This window comes from Gambusia affinis, linkage group LG04 (genome assembly GCF_019740435.1).
Source record: "Gambusia affinis linkage group LG04, SWU_Gaff_1.0, whole genome shotgun sequence".
Taxonomy (NCBI): domain Eukaryota; kingdom Metazoa; phylum Chordata; class Actinopteri; order Cyprinodontiformes; family Poeciliidae; genus Gambusia; species Gambusia affinis.
Window position 1 is genome coordinate 8,712,717 of NC_057871.1, and position 16,692 is coordinate 8,729,408.

General features: G+C 37.5%; 1 protein-coding gene across 4 annotated transcripts in view; it reads right to left on the reverse strand.

Moving 5' to 3' along the window:
- Window positions 1–16,692, reverse strand: part of tbc1d1 (TBC1 (tre-2/USP6, BUB2, cdc16) domain family, member 1) — a 53,922-nt gene that overhangs the window by 11,451 nt on the left and 25,779 nt on the right. For 2 of the 4 annotated variants that reach the window (XM_044114699.1, XM_044114701.1), the window contains 10 exons: window positions 15,250–15,366; window positions 14,966–15,091; window positions 14,392–14,540; window positions 13,911–14,174; window positions 12,307–12,423; window positions 12,048–12,161; window positions 11,746–11,879; window positions 6,613–6,813; window positions 2,996–3,157; window positions 1,512–1,670 (listed from right to left, as the gene is read on the reverse strand). In XM_044114699.1, the coding sequence (XP_043970634.1) occupies window positions 1,512–1,670; window positions 2,996–3,157; window positions 6,613–6,813; window positions 11,746–11,879; window positions 12,048–12,161; window positions 12,307–12,423; window positions 13,911–14,174; window positions 14,392–14,540; window positions 14,966–15,091; window positions 15,250–15,366 (1,543 nt within the window). The remainder of the gene's footprint in view (window positions 1–1,511; window positions 1,671–2,995; window positions 3,158–6,612; window positions 6,814–11,745; window positions 11,880–12,047; window positions 12,162–12,306; window positions 12,424–13,910; window positions 14,175–14,391; window positions 14,541–14,965; window positions 15,092–15,249; window positions 15,367–16,692) is intronic. The other 2 variants (XM_044114700.1, XM_044114702.1) reach the window with 1 other exon arrangement.

Below are 16,692 nucleotides of genomic sequence, written 5' to 3' on the forward strand. Positions count from 1 at the left end.
GCTCCACTAAAAGTCCAGCAGAAAGGGCTGAACTTTTCACATGTTGATGTCAGAAGTATTTTTTAGATGCAGATGCATCATTTGCAACAAACGACCAAGCGTTCACTAAATGAATGCTGTTATTGCAAACTAAACAAGCGGCATCTCACACTATGATTAACTCACCACTGTTTAAAAACTTTAACTGGGAAACTATGAGAGGCTCAGTAACAGAGCAGATACATGAAAAAGTATTTGCTCCGTGACAGATTTCCTCTAATTTTCCCGATATTTAAATGTTTCAGATAATCGTTCCAAGTTTTAATAAAAAACAAAGAGAACCCGAGGAACTCCCAAAAGCATCTTTCAAATAATGATTTTATTAATTAGGGAAAGCTATTTAAACATGGACTTGTGTAAAAATATACTATGAAATCAGAAGGCATGTCCACTTTAAGACTGAAGACCTAAACTTGTGATGTGAGAAGAATAAAATGAGGAACCTGTGAGTTCGTATGTGAGGAATGCGCTCAGAGGGCTTTACGTTTCTGAACATACCATAAAACGACTCCGCAGCCACATCATACAAAAGCGTCTGAATCAGATGTCAAAGCACTCTAATTCACACACTTGAATTGTTTCCAAGAAAAATTTGCATTTTAAGTCAAGTGCTTTGACTGATATATTGTTCTGCTTCCTCAATATCATAAACAATGAGCTTCACAACACATCACACCTCCTCAACAGGCTGTGCCGGTAAAGCGACTCGCACGTTGTCACGGTCCTATCTGCTGCTCAACCAGATGATTGACACAAGGTGAAAAACAAAAAACACTGGAGGTTAAATGCAGCAGGGATAGATGTGTGGGTGGCACCCACATAAGTATGAGGGTGATATATGGGTGGGGTGTAGGTACTATATACGCATGTGTGGCTTTTTGGGTGGTAGGTGTTAGATGTAGTTTTGCTGTTAGACTGAAGTTAAAGAAAAATACTGCCAATACTGTTTATACTGTCCACATCAAATCTTTTGAAAAGCACCAAACAGAAGTAAACACATACAATGCCTTGCAAAAGTGTTTATACGCCTTCAGATTTTCCTCATCTTCTGTTTATCACTACAACTACAAACTCTAATGCAGCAGAAATCCTTCGTGCAGAAAGTAATAAAATATGGAAGACGTGTTTAAACAAGAGAATGTCATGTTTTAGACCTCATGTGATCGTAAGATGAAGACAGAGTTGTTGGTTTATCTTGAAAGTTTTATTATAAATGATGCTTCATGATGTCTTTTATCATTTGCACCCCTACAATTTATGGAACAAAACTCTGAAAAACTAATAAAAGACATCAATTTTCAGGATAGTAAAAAAAAAAAAAAAGACTTCTTGCCTCTAGCAGAAAAACTCTTCTTTTGAAAAAAGGTAAAAGCAGGACTTAAGGCACATTTTAAGACGTGTGAAAGTAAATAAATATAGTACTGAATATATATGTGATTGTAAAAATGTTCCTTTTGGTGCGGTTATGTTACCGAGGTCTATGAGGATGGCGTGCTGCTGCGAGGTGAGTTGCTTCAGCAGCTCTTTGTATGGAGTGTGGTTGGAGGGGGGCCGAGAGGGAACCGTCTGCCAGAGTAAATACTGCTCAGAGAGGAACTTCCAGATCTCACCTCGATGCTGTCTTGGCACACCTGTCAGGAACAGGCAGAAAAGTGATGCTTAGATTTGGGACAAATATGCCTAAAAATGCTAATGAGACCAAGATCTGACATCAGACTGTAACATATGGTTTATGACCTGTACTTGTATAACATGTCCATAACACGACTGAGATGAGCAGAGCAAGATACAATTTCCTATTTTGAACTTGCTGGATTTATTCCCCCCTGCCTTTCAGAAAGTATTTTGAAAAACTTACCTTTATTTTAGTCATTCCTTTTGGGAGTTGACCTGAATTCAGATTCAACTTTGAATTCTAAACTAAATACAAGCTGTAAAACAAGACAGTTGGTGCGCTGACATCACTCTGAACTATGAATCCAGGTTTTCAAAAAAAAGTAATCTTCATAAACAGAAAATTTGATTAATAAAATTGATTTATCACCCAGCACCACTAATATGAGATATTAGTGCATCTAAAGGTTTTTAGGGAAATATTTTCACATTTGCTGAAGTTTTGGGACTTATTTAAAATCAAATTACTTGTTTGATTTTTATATTAACATTTATTGTATTTCTTCCTAAAGGTTCCACTCTCTAGCTGTCATGCATGAGTTCAAGTCCACCACTGTTCAGATTAGTTTTAATGTCAAGAGATAATCTTCCTAATATTAAAAGAAAATAAAAAAAATAAGTAAAAGAGATTATGATTTTGCACAATGGACAAAACAGAGCACTGACCCCCAGACAGCTAAAGGCGGTAAAAAAAGAAAGAAAAGAAAATGTGTAAAATGAATGAAAGGTAATTGTCACATAAGTGACAACATGTAGCCAATCAAGGCTTTCAACCAAAATAGAAACAACTTTCCAAAACAAAAAGAGTCAGAGGAGATCCGTACTTTAACCAAGTCTCTGACTCCGACTGCACACCTCACCACTGTCTCCCCGTCTCCCCATTCATATCCTGTACAATCCCACATCATCTAGCAAAATATGCTATACAAAATATAAATCAATAATATTTAGAATTCAATTTACATAAATACTGTGGGGTTTTTCTTTTGCTAATGAAGAAAAAAAATGTTCACCATGTGGGTAGTTTTATAAAAAGGTGCTGAAAGTATGAAGAATACAGATGAATAAGTATCTAGAACTCTGCTGCGCCCTGGTATGTAGAAAACAGAAACTCTAAATCTGAAGTGACTCAGATGAGTTTCGAGGAGAAAAGAAACTTAATCAGCACGGTCCTTACATCACGTCTAGGTCAATATTTGCGAATGTTTGCTGCTTTTAGGGCTGAACAAATAGTTCCATGCAGCACTGCTGTATGCATCTATCTGAGAAGTCAATCGAGTACCTTGTGCAACTGCAGCATGTATGGTCTCTGTGTCAAATTTGACTTTTGTTCTGCCAGGTGTACTCAGGAGTTTCTCCCACACCACAGTGACCTCCTTCAGACATGGAGTGATTTCTTCATAGTCCAGCTTCAGGCGCTTGTTCTGCAGATCGCTCTCTGAGGCTGTGGAGCAAACACAAAAACAACACACGTAAATCTCTGAATACACCAAACCAGTCACAGACCAATGCTTTGATTCAGTCAGAGCTGTCTGTGCTGTCACATGATCACCTGATAGGAAATATTTGCTACCTTTATGTAATTGGAAGAGTTTATAATCGCCAGCTGGATCAGTGGTGCAAATATATTTTCTACCCAGGATTTTACTGTAAACAAATTCTTATTTGCTATCATTAATTATTCATGATTCAACGATCAGTATGAAAAAAAAAGAAAACATCCAAAATGAAAACCACTGCTGATCAAGAACACAAGGGTCCAAAACTCATCTTGATGATCTCCAACAAAATGTTTGATAGACTGACATGTAAAAAAGCATAAATATTTTGCATGGTCCAGTTACATCTGGAATAAATGTATAAACATTTTGTCAGAATCATCATTTAAAACTGCATTTACTCAGGTTATATTAGTCTGATATATCAGAATATCTTGTTTTTCTTTCCAGCCTTGGCACACGTTTATTCATTTCTTTTTCTGACCTCGTCCCTCTTTGGCTTCACACTTAGCATGACAATAACACAATGTTATTTATTAGAAAGCTCTGGGTGGTGGCTGCAAAGCTGATACATGCCACATCTTCATAATTAGAAGGTACATTTTTTGAATTGTAGAAACATTATTTAACAGCCATACAAATATTTTTTTTCTGGAAAAGTTAGACTCAGTAATATTATGCTTCGGATATCTGTAATTTCCAACAAGCAAAAAAAAAAAAAAAAAAAAGAAAACTTAACTCCTGTATGTTATTGAACATTAGTGTCATTATAGCTAGATGGCTACAACCTCTTCCTGCTGAGGGAAATTCATTTGCATGGTGTAACCAAGCCCAGAAGTGTCAGATTGATGAAACAAAAAAAACACAAAACTATGATTTCTGTTACCATTTTCACAACCCTGATCAAAGAAGGTGAGAAAACACCCAACACCCCTCTGCTGTTCCTCTCTTTTTTGACCGCACCCTTCCTCTCTGACTCCCCAGGCTCTTCACAATTCATCTCTGCTTCTGTTTCTTTCTGCTTCGCTCTCCTCACTCAGATAATTCCACATTTGTGTCAGTCATGACCCGTGCTCTCTCTCCTTCCTTCTTTCCAGTCATGTGCGGCGTACACCCAGTGCGACTTGGCCGGGAATCTGGAGGAGTGATATGAGCACTTTGGGACAGGATGGAGACAGTGTAGCGTGTTGCATTACAAACTGTCCTTTTATATCTTCCAGGAAATGGAAGGTATTATAGCATCATCACTGCATCACACACTTGTAGCTAAAAACATCCAGAGACAACTGAGGTCACACCACAACCACGTTGGTAGGCTGCTTTTAACACAAGTAACCAAAAATATGTAATAAGTATATTAAATGCCGGATTAAGAGCATTAGAAAGTTTAAATAGTTTTTCTGAAATGCTTTCAAAAGTTCCTTCAAATTTTTCACATTCAAAGACCATAATTTCACAGACTGAAGTAGTATTTAGTAAGTATTTGGCCTAATAGATTCATGATGCTAATGGCCTTCACTGACAATCATCAGAAAGGATTATGTTCAGGAATCAAATCTCAAACACCTGCAACACAAACTAGGAGCCTCAGTAGTTTTTCTCCCACTGATTTGTGATGTACAAAAACTAAAAATCAATAAAATACACATTAAAATGCCATGTAGATCTATATATTGAGTGAGTTCAAGCTTAAAATATCTTGAACAAGCCTGAAAAACCATGTGAGAAAGCTTAAGAAAGTAAGCGGGACCGTAGATGGGAAAGAAGAGATATATGACAGACAGATGGATATAACTTTTAAAACAGAAAATAGAAATAAAGTATGAATATATAGGCTCTATTTTCTTTTCCCAAACTTATCAAGACTTGTAAAACATCAAAATCAAATTCCATATTTTTCAAAGTTGCAATGGAATTTTGATTATAAAGTGAAAAATCAGCAGTCAAAGAGAGATATGCAATGGAGACAACCTGGAAAGCAAAGAGGACAATAAAAAAATTAAATAAAAGACTGGAAGGAGCTGGTGGTTGACACACCCAGAGCAAGAATAGAGGCTGTCTGTCTTATCTGCCTGGAGCAAGCAGAATCAAGTCCATCAAGACTCGCTCTTTGGCAGCAGCCCAGCTGGCGTGCAGTGACTTCACCTTCCAGTCTCTCCTAGCCTCCTACTCTCTGGTTCGTTCCCTTTCTCTGCTGCCGGAACACTCCGCCTTTGATAACACAAAACAAGACAGGATACCCCACCCAGGAGCTGACAAAGATCCACACATAATGAAGGAGGGACGCACACATGTGCATTCATAGCTGACCCAAAAACAGGGCAGAGAGACGAACTGAGCTGCACACAGACTAACAGGCAGAAATAGGACACAAAGGTGGAGCTCCAAAATAAGAAAAAGCAAACAAGCACTGTGCCGGGAAGATTGAATGTGGTAAAAATGCGAACATGGGCGTACGACTGTAGAAAATTTGTTAGCTTACAGAGACTCAGCAGTTTTTATTTTTAATAACATGCCAATATCTCCGACTCCACCCGACTGCGGAGGTGATCATTTCTATTTGCGTGATGGGTGTGTATCATTTAGGGGTTTACAAGTAAGACAGGTAGTTATGGCAATGATAAACAGCTACTTGAAGTGTAGCTCCATGCCAACTCGGTCATCAAAGAGGTGGAGCACCTGGCACACCTTGAAGTTTTACTTCCCGTTAAACACATGCAACGTCACAAACAAAACATAATATGCTCTATTAATTTGTGGTTGTGGCAGGTTTTACACGAGAAAAGGTGTGTCCTTAATTACAGAATCTTATTTAATGCACATCTTAACAGGCAATGCGTCAAAGAATAATTTGTTTTGACTGATAGAATGATAGTTTTTTTTTATAAATGAAGCACTGGCAACTTTAAGACGCTGATACTGTAAAAAGATTTTGTTTAAATAGATTTTGGTATTTAAGATGAAATAATATTTTGGTAAGTTTTGAGCTGCTGATTGGAGATGGTTTATGTATGATGCATTTACTTATTACAATTTTGTCATTTCCTGCCAAACAAGTCAGGTAGAACTGAGTAGAAAATCTAGAAAATCTGCTGATTCTGATCACCAGCCCATTTCTCTGTGTATCTTATTAAATTTATGATGATAAATTCATAATTTCAAATCCATTAACATTTGCAATGAGTTTATATTATTAAGTTTGTATATTAAGCTGGTGTTATTTCCAATAAAAAGGCCAGAATTGTCTTTACATATAGATTCCCTCCTCCACATCGTGTGCTGCTGTATCTATGTAACAGCCGTCTAGAATTTTTTGCAAATCTATGAGCAAATATCAAGCAGGTTTGGTTCATTAAGACACGTCCAGGTAACATTTAACTTGTCCATGCTTCCATCTCACCTTGCAGTTTCTGGTTCTCACTCTCCATTCGCTGCAGCAAGATCTGCTGTAGGATGGCCTTCCTCCACAGCTCCCTCAGCTCCACTTTGCTCCTCTTCGTCCCCTCCTCTGGAACGGCTCTCATGCTTGAGTCTCCACTTCCTATTCCTGACGCCTGGCCCACACATATCAGACCCCCATCTAGGCAGGGATCCACCCGCTCTGAAATGGAAAACAAAATATATGTTTAAAAATTATCGCTTTAATTCTAGAATCAAAAGTAATGTGTGATCTTAGTTTGTGATTTTAAGCTGCAATCATTACGCATCTCATTATGCAAAAATCCCAGAAGTCTGGTGATAAATGTAAGTGACTGCAACTAGAAGTAGAAAACTGCACTGCTAACCATTTAATAGCTGATTTGCATCTATTTACTGACCCACCTGTGTGTGCTTTAGATCTATCCTCTGGAGAGTGTTGGGGTTGATTTACCTGTCCATTTATTATTTTTAAAAGCTATATATTTTGAGGAAAGACAAACTGATTCTGGGGTGAAATGTTTAAAATCAAAGAATCAAAAAATGAAAAAAAACAAATAGAGCGGTTTACAACTGACAGCACAAGAGAGTAAAATTTGAAGCGCGAGGATAATTAACACAGCGGAAGGACACTTCTAATAAAAAAAGGTTTGTGTGACTCAAAGTGCTGGGTGGACCCCACCCCTCAAAATACCTTGTGTTGTTTAGAGGAGGGACATACCAGTTATCTAGATGGCGCTTCATAATTTAGTTCTTAGGAAAATCATGATCAGTTTGATTACCTTGGCATCTACACGCACAAACAAGCATCCACCCACACTTATCTCTGTGCTAGACAGGTATGCATATATGATCTTGATTTTTTTTTTTTAAGTTCTTCTGAGGAAATTTTATAAAATGCAAGACAGTTCTTGGAAAAAAAACAACAACTTTCAAAACAGAGAAACCTTGATAGACAAACAGGATTGCAACTGTGTACTCTGTGCCAGGTTTACAATTTATGCACAGTTATCTCTTTATGTCTGCATCAGAGAGTTTCTCAGACATGCTGAAACCAGCCATCACTATAAAGAATTATAGCTCTGCAGAAGTAAACGTGCAGACAGATTCAGGGGTGATGCAGACGAACACACAAATTTAGATAAAAGCTATTTAGATCCTGTGAGAGATATAGAGGTATGCATTTGTTAGACAAACTCAGACAGTGACACTGTTGCAACAGAACCTCTGTGAGGAGTGGAGTGTGAAAAAATCCTTCATAGCTGGAGGCTCGCCTGCATTAAAAAAACAAAACAAAAACAAAAACGCATAGTTTTTCTCATCCTATTTATCGTTAAAGCTCTGTGTATGCCTGTATACAACACACCCATTCACTTCTGCAAAGTGGCACAGGCCATTTCTTGGGCAAACAACATTGCCAGAACATTGTTGAACACACACAAAACATACAAAGTGGGTCAACAAGACTGGTGCTTTCCTCTGGCGCTGTCTGTGTGTGGACTGTCAACATGACCTTGAAGTACCACTATCCCATGCCAACACACACTCTCTAGACACACCCATGAGCTCACAAAAACACACCCAACTTAACCAAGTTGGCTGCGTTCAGCCAGCACAAAGTCCTTTGCAGTGACCCGCTAAAAGCTCTGTTTTTCCTACTGCTGACTCAAAACTCAATGTTTGGTTCAGATCTTTTTATTTCTGCAGACAGATGTCTTCCCTGCTCCTTACCGGTTTCATTAAAGGAGGGAAGCGTAATGAACAGAAAACAGGCACGCCCTCCCTACTCCCTAATGAACAGCAGTGGGATGCCAGATAAAAAGGACACAATAGTCCCACATTCCCCAACGTACTCGCTAGATAAAGTTACCACCCCAGAGAAAATCCTGCGTGGGTGTGAATGGTGGTGAAGACATGGGGAGGACATTTAAAGTCACAATTAGCTCTGCAGAAAACAACCTTCATATTGGTATAAATGGTTTTATGGCTGCATTAGAGGAGGTGATCATAAAACAAAATATTTATAGTTGTGATTAATGTAAAAGTCATCATGCGTAGAAATAAAAATTGCTGATGTATCCCAGTGGTAACATAAAGGCACTGCAGGAAGTGGTGGGATTTTTACACAGTGACTCATGCAAGAAATAATGTTATCTCCATCATATAAGAACTAGAAGTGAACATTTTAACTATGCTTCTTGGATATTTTAGGTAAATATCTGGTTTGGAAAAGGTAAAGCACCCTAAACAGTGTGAGGTAGCCATGTTAGCAAGGTTAGCTGTTGAGAACAGCAGAGATTTACAAATATTTTGCTGGCGTTAAAATTGTACTAATTCAAACAGGGGAAATGGATTGTTTTTCTGTGTTGCCAATACAAGACGGACAAATTGCACAAAATAATACATTCTGCTGGAGAATCAATGTGATAAATGAATGTCAATATTCTTACTATCCACTTTGTTTAAGTTTTCAATCTTTCCATTGTAATGGCCTAGTTCAAGCCATTGCATTCTTTTTCAATAACTACTATACGGTCTGATGAGTTAGCGCACAGTATATAACGGCGACCAGATCGTCATGACAACAGTTTTGGAGCAGAAGTTGTTAGCTCTGGAGGAAGGCTAAAATTGAATTATTTTCAGTCTCTGTGGTGATAGAAAACTGCGATTTCTACACCTCCGACATGCTGAGACACGTCGAAGGTTTATCAGGGCTGTGAGAAAGTGAAAGAGAGCAAGACTTAAAGGAGACAACAGGAAGGTTGTATATTTTACAGCAAAGTTTCCGTTTCAGTCTTTTGATATTTTTTTGTAAGGGGTCGTGCTGTATTTGGACATGTTGACAGTGAGATTGGACAATATCAGGAGCACATGAAACTGTTACACTAATACATTGGAATCACAATATCAATTACAAAACCTTCTTTGGATTATCACAGAGCTCCCAAGACTCTCTCTGAGCAAACGATACAATACTACCAACATCTAGTGAGGAGATTCTCTAATAAATAACTCTAAAGCAAAACTGAAAAACAAAAATCAGGATTATTTAACCTCGGACAGTCATGGCTCCACCAGAATGTGCATGAAGCAGCAGAATCCCATCCCTTCTTATTGTCATAATTACATGGTTGTGACTTACTTCTAATTACCGTGTTTGTTTGGTAAACATACAACTAACGTGAAAAGATCAACACCACGGTCTATGGCATCTCTAGCGGGCATTTAAAAAAAAAAGTGCTTAAAAGGGCTATTTTTGTTGGAAAAACAATATTTATGGCAATGTGCAAATTCAAACAGAGATGACAAAACCTGTCACAGCTACTTAAAAAGGTAAAGATAATTTTTTTTATATAGCACATTTTCAGCAACAAGGCAATACAAAGTGCTTAGACCAAACTCAGCTTAAGAACATCAATTCAACAGCTTGAGCTGCCAGAATCTGTTTTTAAAAAAAACATAAGGTTTAATATTATGCAAGTTAAAGAATAATAAGTTTAGTGTTTCCAAGGATGATTTGCATAAATTTTATTGTGAACAAATTCTGCGACAGGTGATTGATATGGCATAATATTAAACAAATTACTTGCTTAAAATTATGAGAAATACTTTAACAGAACAGTGCTGAAGTAGCCTGGGGTTTGACAGTGCTGTCAAATTTTCTGCCTGACTAAAAATACAAGACAGGATTGTTGACTTAACCCTCGACAACTTAGAAACATAAATCACCTGTCAGCATTTGTTTACAATAAAACAAATGCAAGTCACCCTTGGAGACACTAAACTCATTTGTTGGGTTGCATGTTGGCAACTCTTTGTTTTGATTATTTTAAGCATAAATTGTGCATAGAAAAATACATTTTGGCAGCTCAAGTAGTCAAAAGATTAATGTCCTTGTATGGAGTACATACAGGGATCCTTTGTAGTTTGAAAAAGTGGAGTTTGAGAATAAGTTAGGAAGGGAAAAAAGAAATATGTATGGAAAACTGGCAATTTTTATACTTGATTATTTTATTTTCATCAAAATGAGATTTTTAATACCTTCCACATATGCTTTCAGTTTTAACCCTCGTTAAGAAGAGAGAAGCTAATGAATGAATTTGATTATCTGGGATTTGAGATTTGAACATGTGTGCCCTGCAGGGTGTCATGCTAATCCTATAATTCATATAAACCTTTCAGATATTAAGTGTAAGCTGCTGGTTAGTCTCAGCTTTATCCATTCTAAGAAGAGCTTTGTTATTAAATGCGCTGGGTTTATTCAAGAGTACGAGTCTGATTTATGTGTCCTGTAATTTTCCAAACGTAAATTTTAACTGGTCAACAAGTATGCAGTCCTTTACACCAGTACTGCAGGACAAAGTACCAAAATAGTAGAAACTGTGCTGCCTTATGAATTATATATTTGGAATAGGTATTAGAATATCATTTATTTTGATTGAGTAGGTAATAATAATTTGTTGTGCAAACTATCAAATATAATTGATGATGTTTGCTAACGTCAAAGTGACCAAAAACTGGGTTGGATTGTTATTTTTAACTTGTGAATTAATTTGTCCATTAAAATGGGACACTAAACTCGCAGAAGTGGAAAAGTTTCAGAAAAACGTTGTGGAGGTACGATTCGTGCCTATTTCTATAAGTGATGATTTAAAGATATTTTCTATCATTTGCTTCTAGTCTATATGAAACTTCGGTTCTGATACTTCAGCAGGTTACGTCGATGTATGAGCAGATAACTGCTCTGAGTTCTTTTGGTTCCATAAAGTGTCGTAATGTGTTACCTTACTTTACAATAGTGTAAAAAATATCATCTGTGCATTTAATATCTCATGGAGGATTTTGTGTGGTACAGAAAAGTCTCCGGTAAAGATGAAAAAAAAAAACACTTCATTAATTTGAACAAAAGGGTGACACAGAGTGGAAAAGTCTTGTCATTGCAGCCTGCATGTGCTTCTTCTTTCTCCTACCATTTTGACTAACATTTTTAGACAGAAAAAGAGTTGATTTTATAACTTGTACAATAAGAGAAATAAAAAATATTGTCTACATCAAGAAAATAATGAAATTACATTGGGAAGAAAGAGGACATTTATTAAATATTGTGAGTTCCTACCAGTGGGGTCTGTGCCTTTCTGAGGAGTAGCAACCCGCAGGAAGATCTGCTGCCTCCACGAGTGTCTGTGGTTTCGCAGTGGACTGTCACCGGCCACACAAGCTGCTCTTGATGTAGACAGAGCTGCAACATCCCTGAAAGCACAAACACACAAGTGTGGTTACAGATGGAAACATAAGCTGTCATTATGTAAGACGGGACAAAACATTACAGTTTACACATATATGAGTTATGAAAGAGAAGGGATTCATGGAGCACTTGGCACACCCACATAGATATGATGATTCAGTGTATATGTGTACCTGCTTTTGGGCTCGGGACAATCGTTCTCCTGGACAGGAGCCAGAAATTGAAATTTCAGAAAGTTAGGGACAGAGGAGGAGGAGTGCAGACGGGCACGGAGACCACCAAGAGGACTGAGATGGACGTGATGGAAGAGGAGGCAAAACACAGATGAGGAAAGGAAAACATGGACCCACTTCACACAAAGATATGTTGCATTTAAAGAAAGAGTTAATGAAATGATACTGCAGAGAAGTAAACTGAAAACCACACTCTCACCTTCTTTTATTGAAACGGGCTCCAGCAGAAGGTGAGGAAGGATGATGGAGGAGGAGAGGAGAATGGCATGAAGGAAAGGGAGGAAGAGGAGCAAGGGTGGAGTCGGTTGGGAGATTTCTGAAAATTGGTGCAAATAAAGAAGGAATAAAAAAGAAGAGAGTCATAGACTTTGGGCCTTTTAACAAAATTTTTTTTAGAATTTGTAAAAAGGAAGATGATATGAAGAGTTTCAAATCTGGTTTGTTTTAATATTTATGTAAGTAAGAACAAGTAATCAAACGCTTAGGGTAATCCCATTTCATAGAATACATAAAGATGATTTCCAACTTTGTAAATGTGTTGCAATGCAAACAGACTGGACATCAAGTTCAACGTTTATTAGGAAATAAAAATATGATGCAAGATACTTAAAAAAAATTAGATCCTACAATTTATTTAAAATATATTTATACTGTACTGCCAATATACAAACCTCAAACATATGATAGTTGAAGAGTAATGATGATTAACTTTTACAGCAAATATAATTCAGTTTTAGAAATTGGTTTGTAATTCATAAAACATCAGAATACAATGAAATGCACACGAAACAGTTTCTTCTGTTATTTTTGTCCTTTATATTAAAATATATTGATTTTTTTTCAGAACTGAAAAGATCTAAATATACCAAATATGTAATCTAATGACATTCTGATAGTAAAGTATTATAAACTGACAAATTCAGTTATGCAATTTAATATACTACAGTACATGTTACTAAATTGTAGTATACTAACTTCCAGCCAAGTTTGACCCTAATTACTGTCCCAGTAAAGATATGTTAACTGAGAAAATTTGAATAGTTTTGAGTTTGAGTCTAGAAACTTCCCGCTCTGAAGGACTAGGAAGCCGTGACCCATTGACTCTACACCACAGAAAAAAAAAGGAAGAGGTGAAATGTTGTGCAGTTGCTTTGTTAGTGTGATATAGCTTCAAGCAGGTTTCACAAGTAAAAAAGAAAAGAGGAAATGGGTTTGCAGCAGTTTCAGGGGAAAAGAGATGCAGCTGATGACTAAAGTCAAGAGGTCATGTTATGCCTGCCCTATTCTCAGACACAGTGGAGAAAATAAATATTTGATGCACCCTTTACAAATCATTCAATTTGATTTTCTGAATTTCTTTTAGCTTTTGTATCTCATAATTTAGGAGTACCTTCAAAGAAAATTACAAACGTCTTCATTCTTAGAAAGAGGAAACTTGGAAATGTATTAAACACTTAATTATCACACTTCTTGATAATATCAAAATCTAATTGTTGCTGTCAAACCTAAGGTCATTAACTTTACTTTGACACAGTTTGCAGATGAACCAAAACAATGCTGAAGAACAAGTCCAGTTGGCTGAACAAATTCCAATCTCTGCTTAGCGTGCTTCCAAACAGCAGTAAAAAGAAACCAAAAAAAAAAAAATGGACAGACTGATGCATACTTAGCCAGCTGGTTTTGCAACACTTACCTTAGTTGTTCCGGTTTTTCCTGACAAATACCAATTTATGGTCATCTTTATAGCTTTAAGTTTCCTTTACACAAATTTATAGTTTCTATATAAAAACATGAACTCCTTACTTGCTTTGGTGAGGATTGTCTGTGCTCACAGAGTAGTGTCGTACGAGCTTGGGCTTCGTAGCTGCACTCAGTTCCTGAGGCGAATGAGTCTGCATGTATAGGGGGGAGTCCTCGAGCACTGAGGATGGGGTGGGGGAATGACTGAAGGTGCTGGCCCGTCGGCGGAAACTCTGCGGCTCGGGATCACCGGGTAGAGAGGAGGACGACGAAGACAGAGGAATAGACGAGACAAGAAGCTTCAAGTCTCCAGTGGAGTTGTGGCCTCTGAGGAGATGACAAGGAAAGACAGCAGGGATAAATAGATGGCATGGACACTAAAGTTAGCTTTCATATGTTTCAGTAAGCATATGAAGCTAAAAAACTGTTTAAGATAATCACCAGGTAGAAAATAGAAGTTAGTTCACACATATGAGCAAAATGCTTCAAACTACATGCAATAAACATTACAAATGACCAAACTTTAGCCTTCATGTGGGTTTACCTGAGTGGGCTGGTGGGTCGTAGATGAGGTGAGGGAGTTATGGGGTCCTCAAAGCACGGCTGACCTCTGCTACTGTTGACAGCACCAGAAGAAGAGCTGCTCTCACTTCCCTGACTGCTTTCCCTCTGAGGTTTGGCCTTGTTGCTTCCCTACAAAAACCAGAAATGAGTCGCTCTGGACATCACTTTAAGTACGTTCATCAGTTCACATGTGCTATAAATCTCTAAAGGCATATTATGAATTAATGCACTCATTTCTAAGAATAATACATATAAGACAGATCACAAGATCAAACATTACCTTAGCATCATTTCAAAACTCTGGATTAGATTCAAAGACTAGAAGAAAAATTGTAGATGCACCAATCAGGCGTTTCCTGGTCAATGAAGATTTCCACGTTTCTCTGAGGTTGTTTCTAGTTTTGATTAATTTTATTTTAACGTTTATTAAAATGGTGAAAAAGCATTTATATAGAAATAAAGCTTAAACTGTATTACCTAATGGGAAAGAAAACATTATAAGTGCAAACTTGTCCAAAACAGCTTTCTAAATGAGGCAGAATATAATCTAGTACCTTCCAGATGCCTTCTAAGGACTCTGTAAGAGAGCGCTTTGCTCTGGACTTGAACTGCTCCAGCCGCTGCCGACCGCTGCTCTGCTGTTGTGTCTCCTGAGGTGCAGGAGCTGCATCTTCAGAGACCTGCACACACAGCATGGATCAAACAAACATTGGCCACAAAAAAAACAAGCAAACTCGCATCATGATCAGTTAAAATAGGAAGGTCCAAATTTAACCTTCCTATCCAAAATGCTGCTCCCAACATCAGAAAAATGAATTAGGAGGTGTGCAGGTCATACCTGTTTGCTGTTGTCAAGAGAAGAGTGCTGATGAGCTTTCTGTTTCTCCTCATACATATTCCTTAGGGAGGACATCACTAGTTCATTTTCTTCCTGATCGCTCTTAGGACGAGCCCGCTGAACACACCAGAGCAAAATACAGATTTAAAGTTACGTAGAGTAATATTTTATAAACCATAGGAAGTATTTAGTTCAGACATATAAACAGAGCTTTTTTTATCTGAGTAAAACAGCAGGAATAAAAACACTGAACATTCAATGACATTGTTATGGGGAGAATATAAATCAAAACAGGATTCATTTCCTTTGTTCCTTCAGCTTGGTTTGCAAAAGACAATTAAAGCAATAGTCTGTTTTTTGTTACATATTTACATAGTCACCATGTAACTGATACCAAGATAGAAGCACCATGCTAACAAAGAACATGTGGTTTATTTGGCAATTCTGACTGAAAACATTTCTGTTTGACAAGCAGAAATACAAGATGGATGAGCGTTTTCTCTATTTTTGGCCCCCAGCACAACTACAATGTTTACAGATATTTAAACCTCACATTATAACATTACAAACACAGATTTCTGTATCCTATTGGAGATTTTATATGGCATACAGGACAAAATAATGCACAACTGTAAAACACACAGAAGATGATACGCAGTTCCAAAAGGTTAAAGCACTCAGAAAGCATTCAGAAACTTTTGCTCTCATATCTCAACAAAAAATCCAGGATAAAGACTTGACTTCAGAAGTCATTTAACATCAGAATAAATCCAGCTTAGACGGTTGCTAGAGAACATTACTGAACAAGCAGCATCATGAAAAGCAAAAAACACAGCAGACAGGTTAGGGATCAGGGATTATGTTATAAAATAATATCCCAAGCTCTATATCTCTTAAAAAGCACTGTTCAATCTACCAATGAAAAATAGAAAACAGAACCACAAAAATACTGAGACATAGGTTGCTGGACAAGGCTTTTGTCCTGAAGTTTTGGACTTTTGCTTTGGAGGTTGAACCAGCACTCGGCTGCCAGACCAGAGACTAGAATTACAAGCGCCACTTCAGGTAAAGTTTTGAAATCAGGGAATATTTCTCTAAGTGAAATAATCAGAAAACGGCAAGATTCTTTGAACAAGGGGCTTGATCCCACAAGCACTCGCTTCAGAGGGAGGAAAATCCTGCTGCATGTTCTGCTTGTGCGTTCGTGGTCCAGCTGCACCATAATTCTTCAACACGCCGTCAGTTCCTGGATTTTGGGACGACTGAGTGTAAGGTATCCAGTTCGGAAATTATGGCCAAATGGGATTTTTTTTTTTTTCCTGATTGGTTTAGCTACCTAAGCAATGTACAAAGTTGAAAATGTCCAAGTGGTCTGGCTTGTGAATTATAATTTGTCAAAATGACCTTCAGATTATTTGGTCACCATTTTAAAAATACGATCAA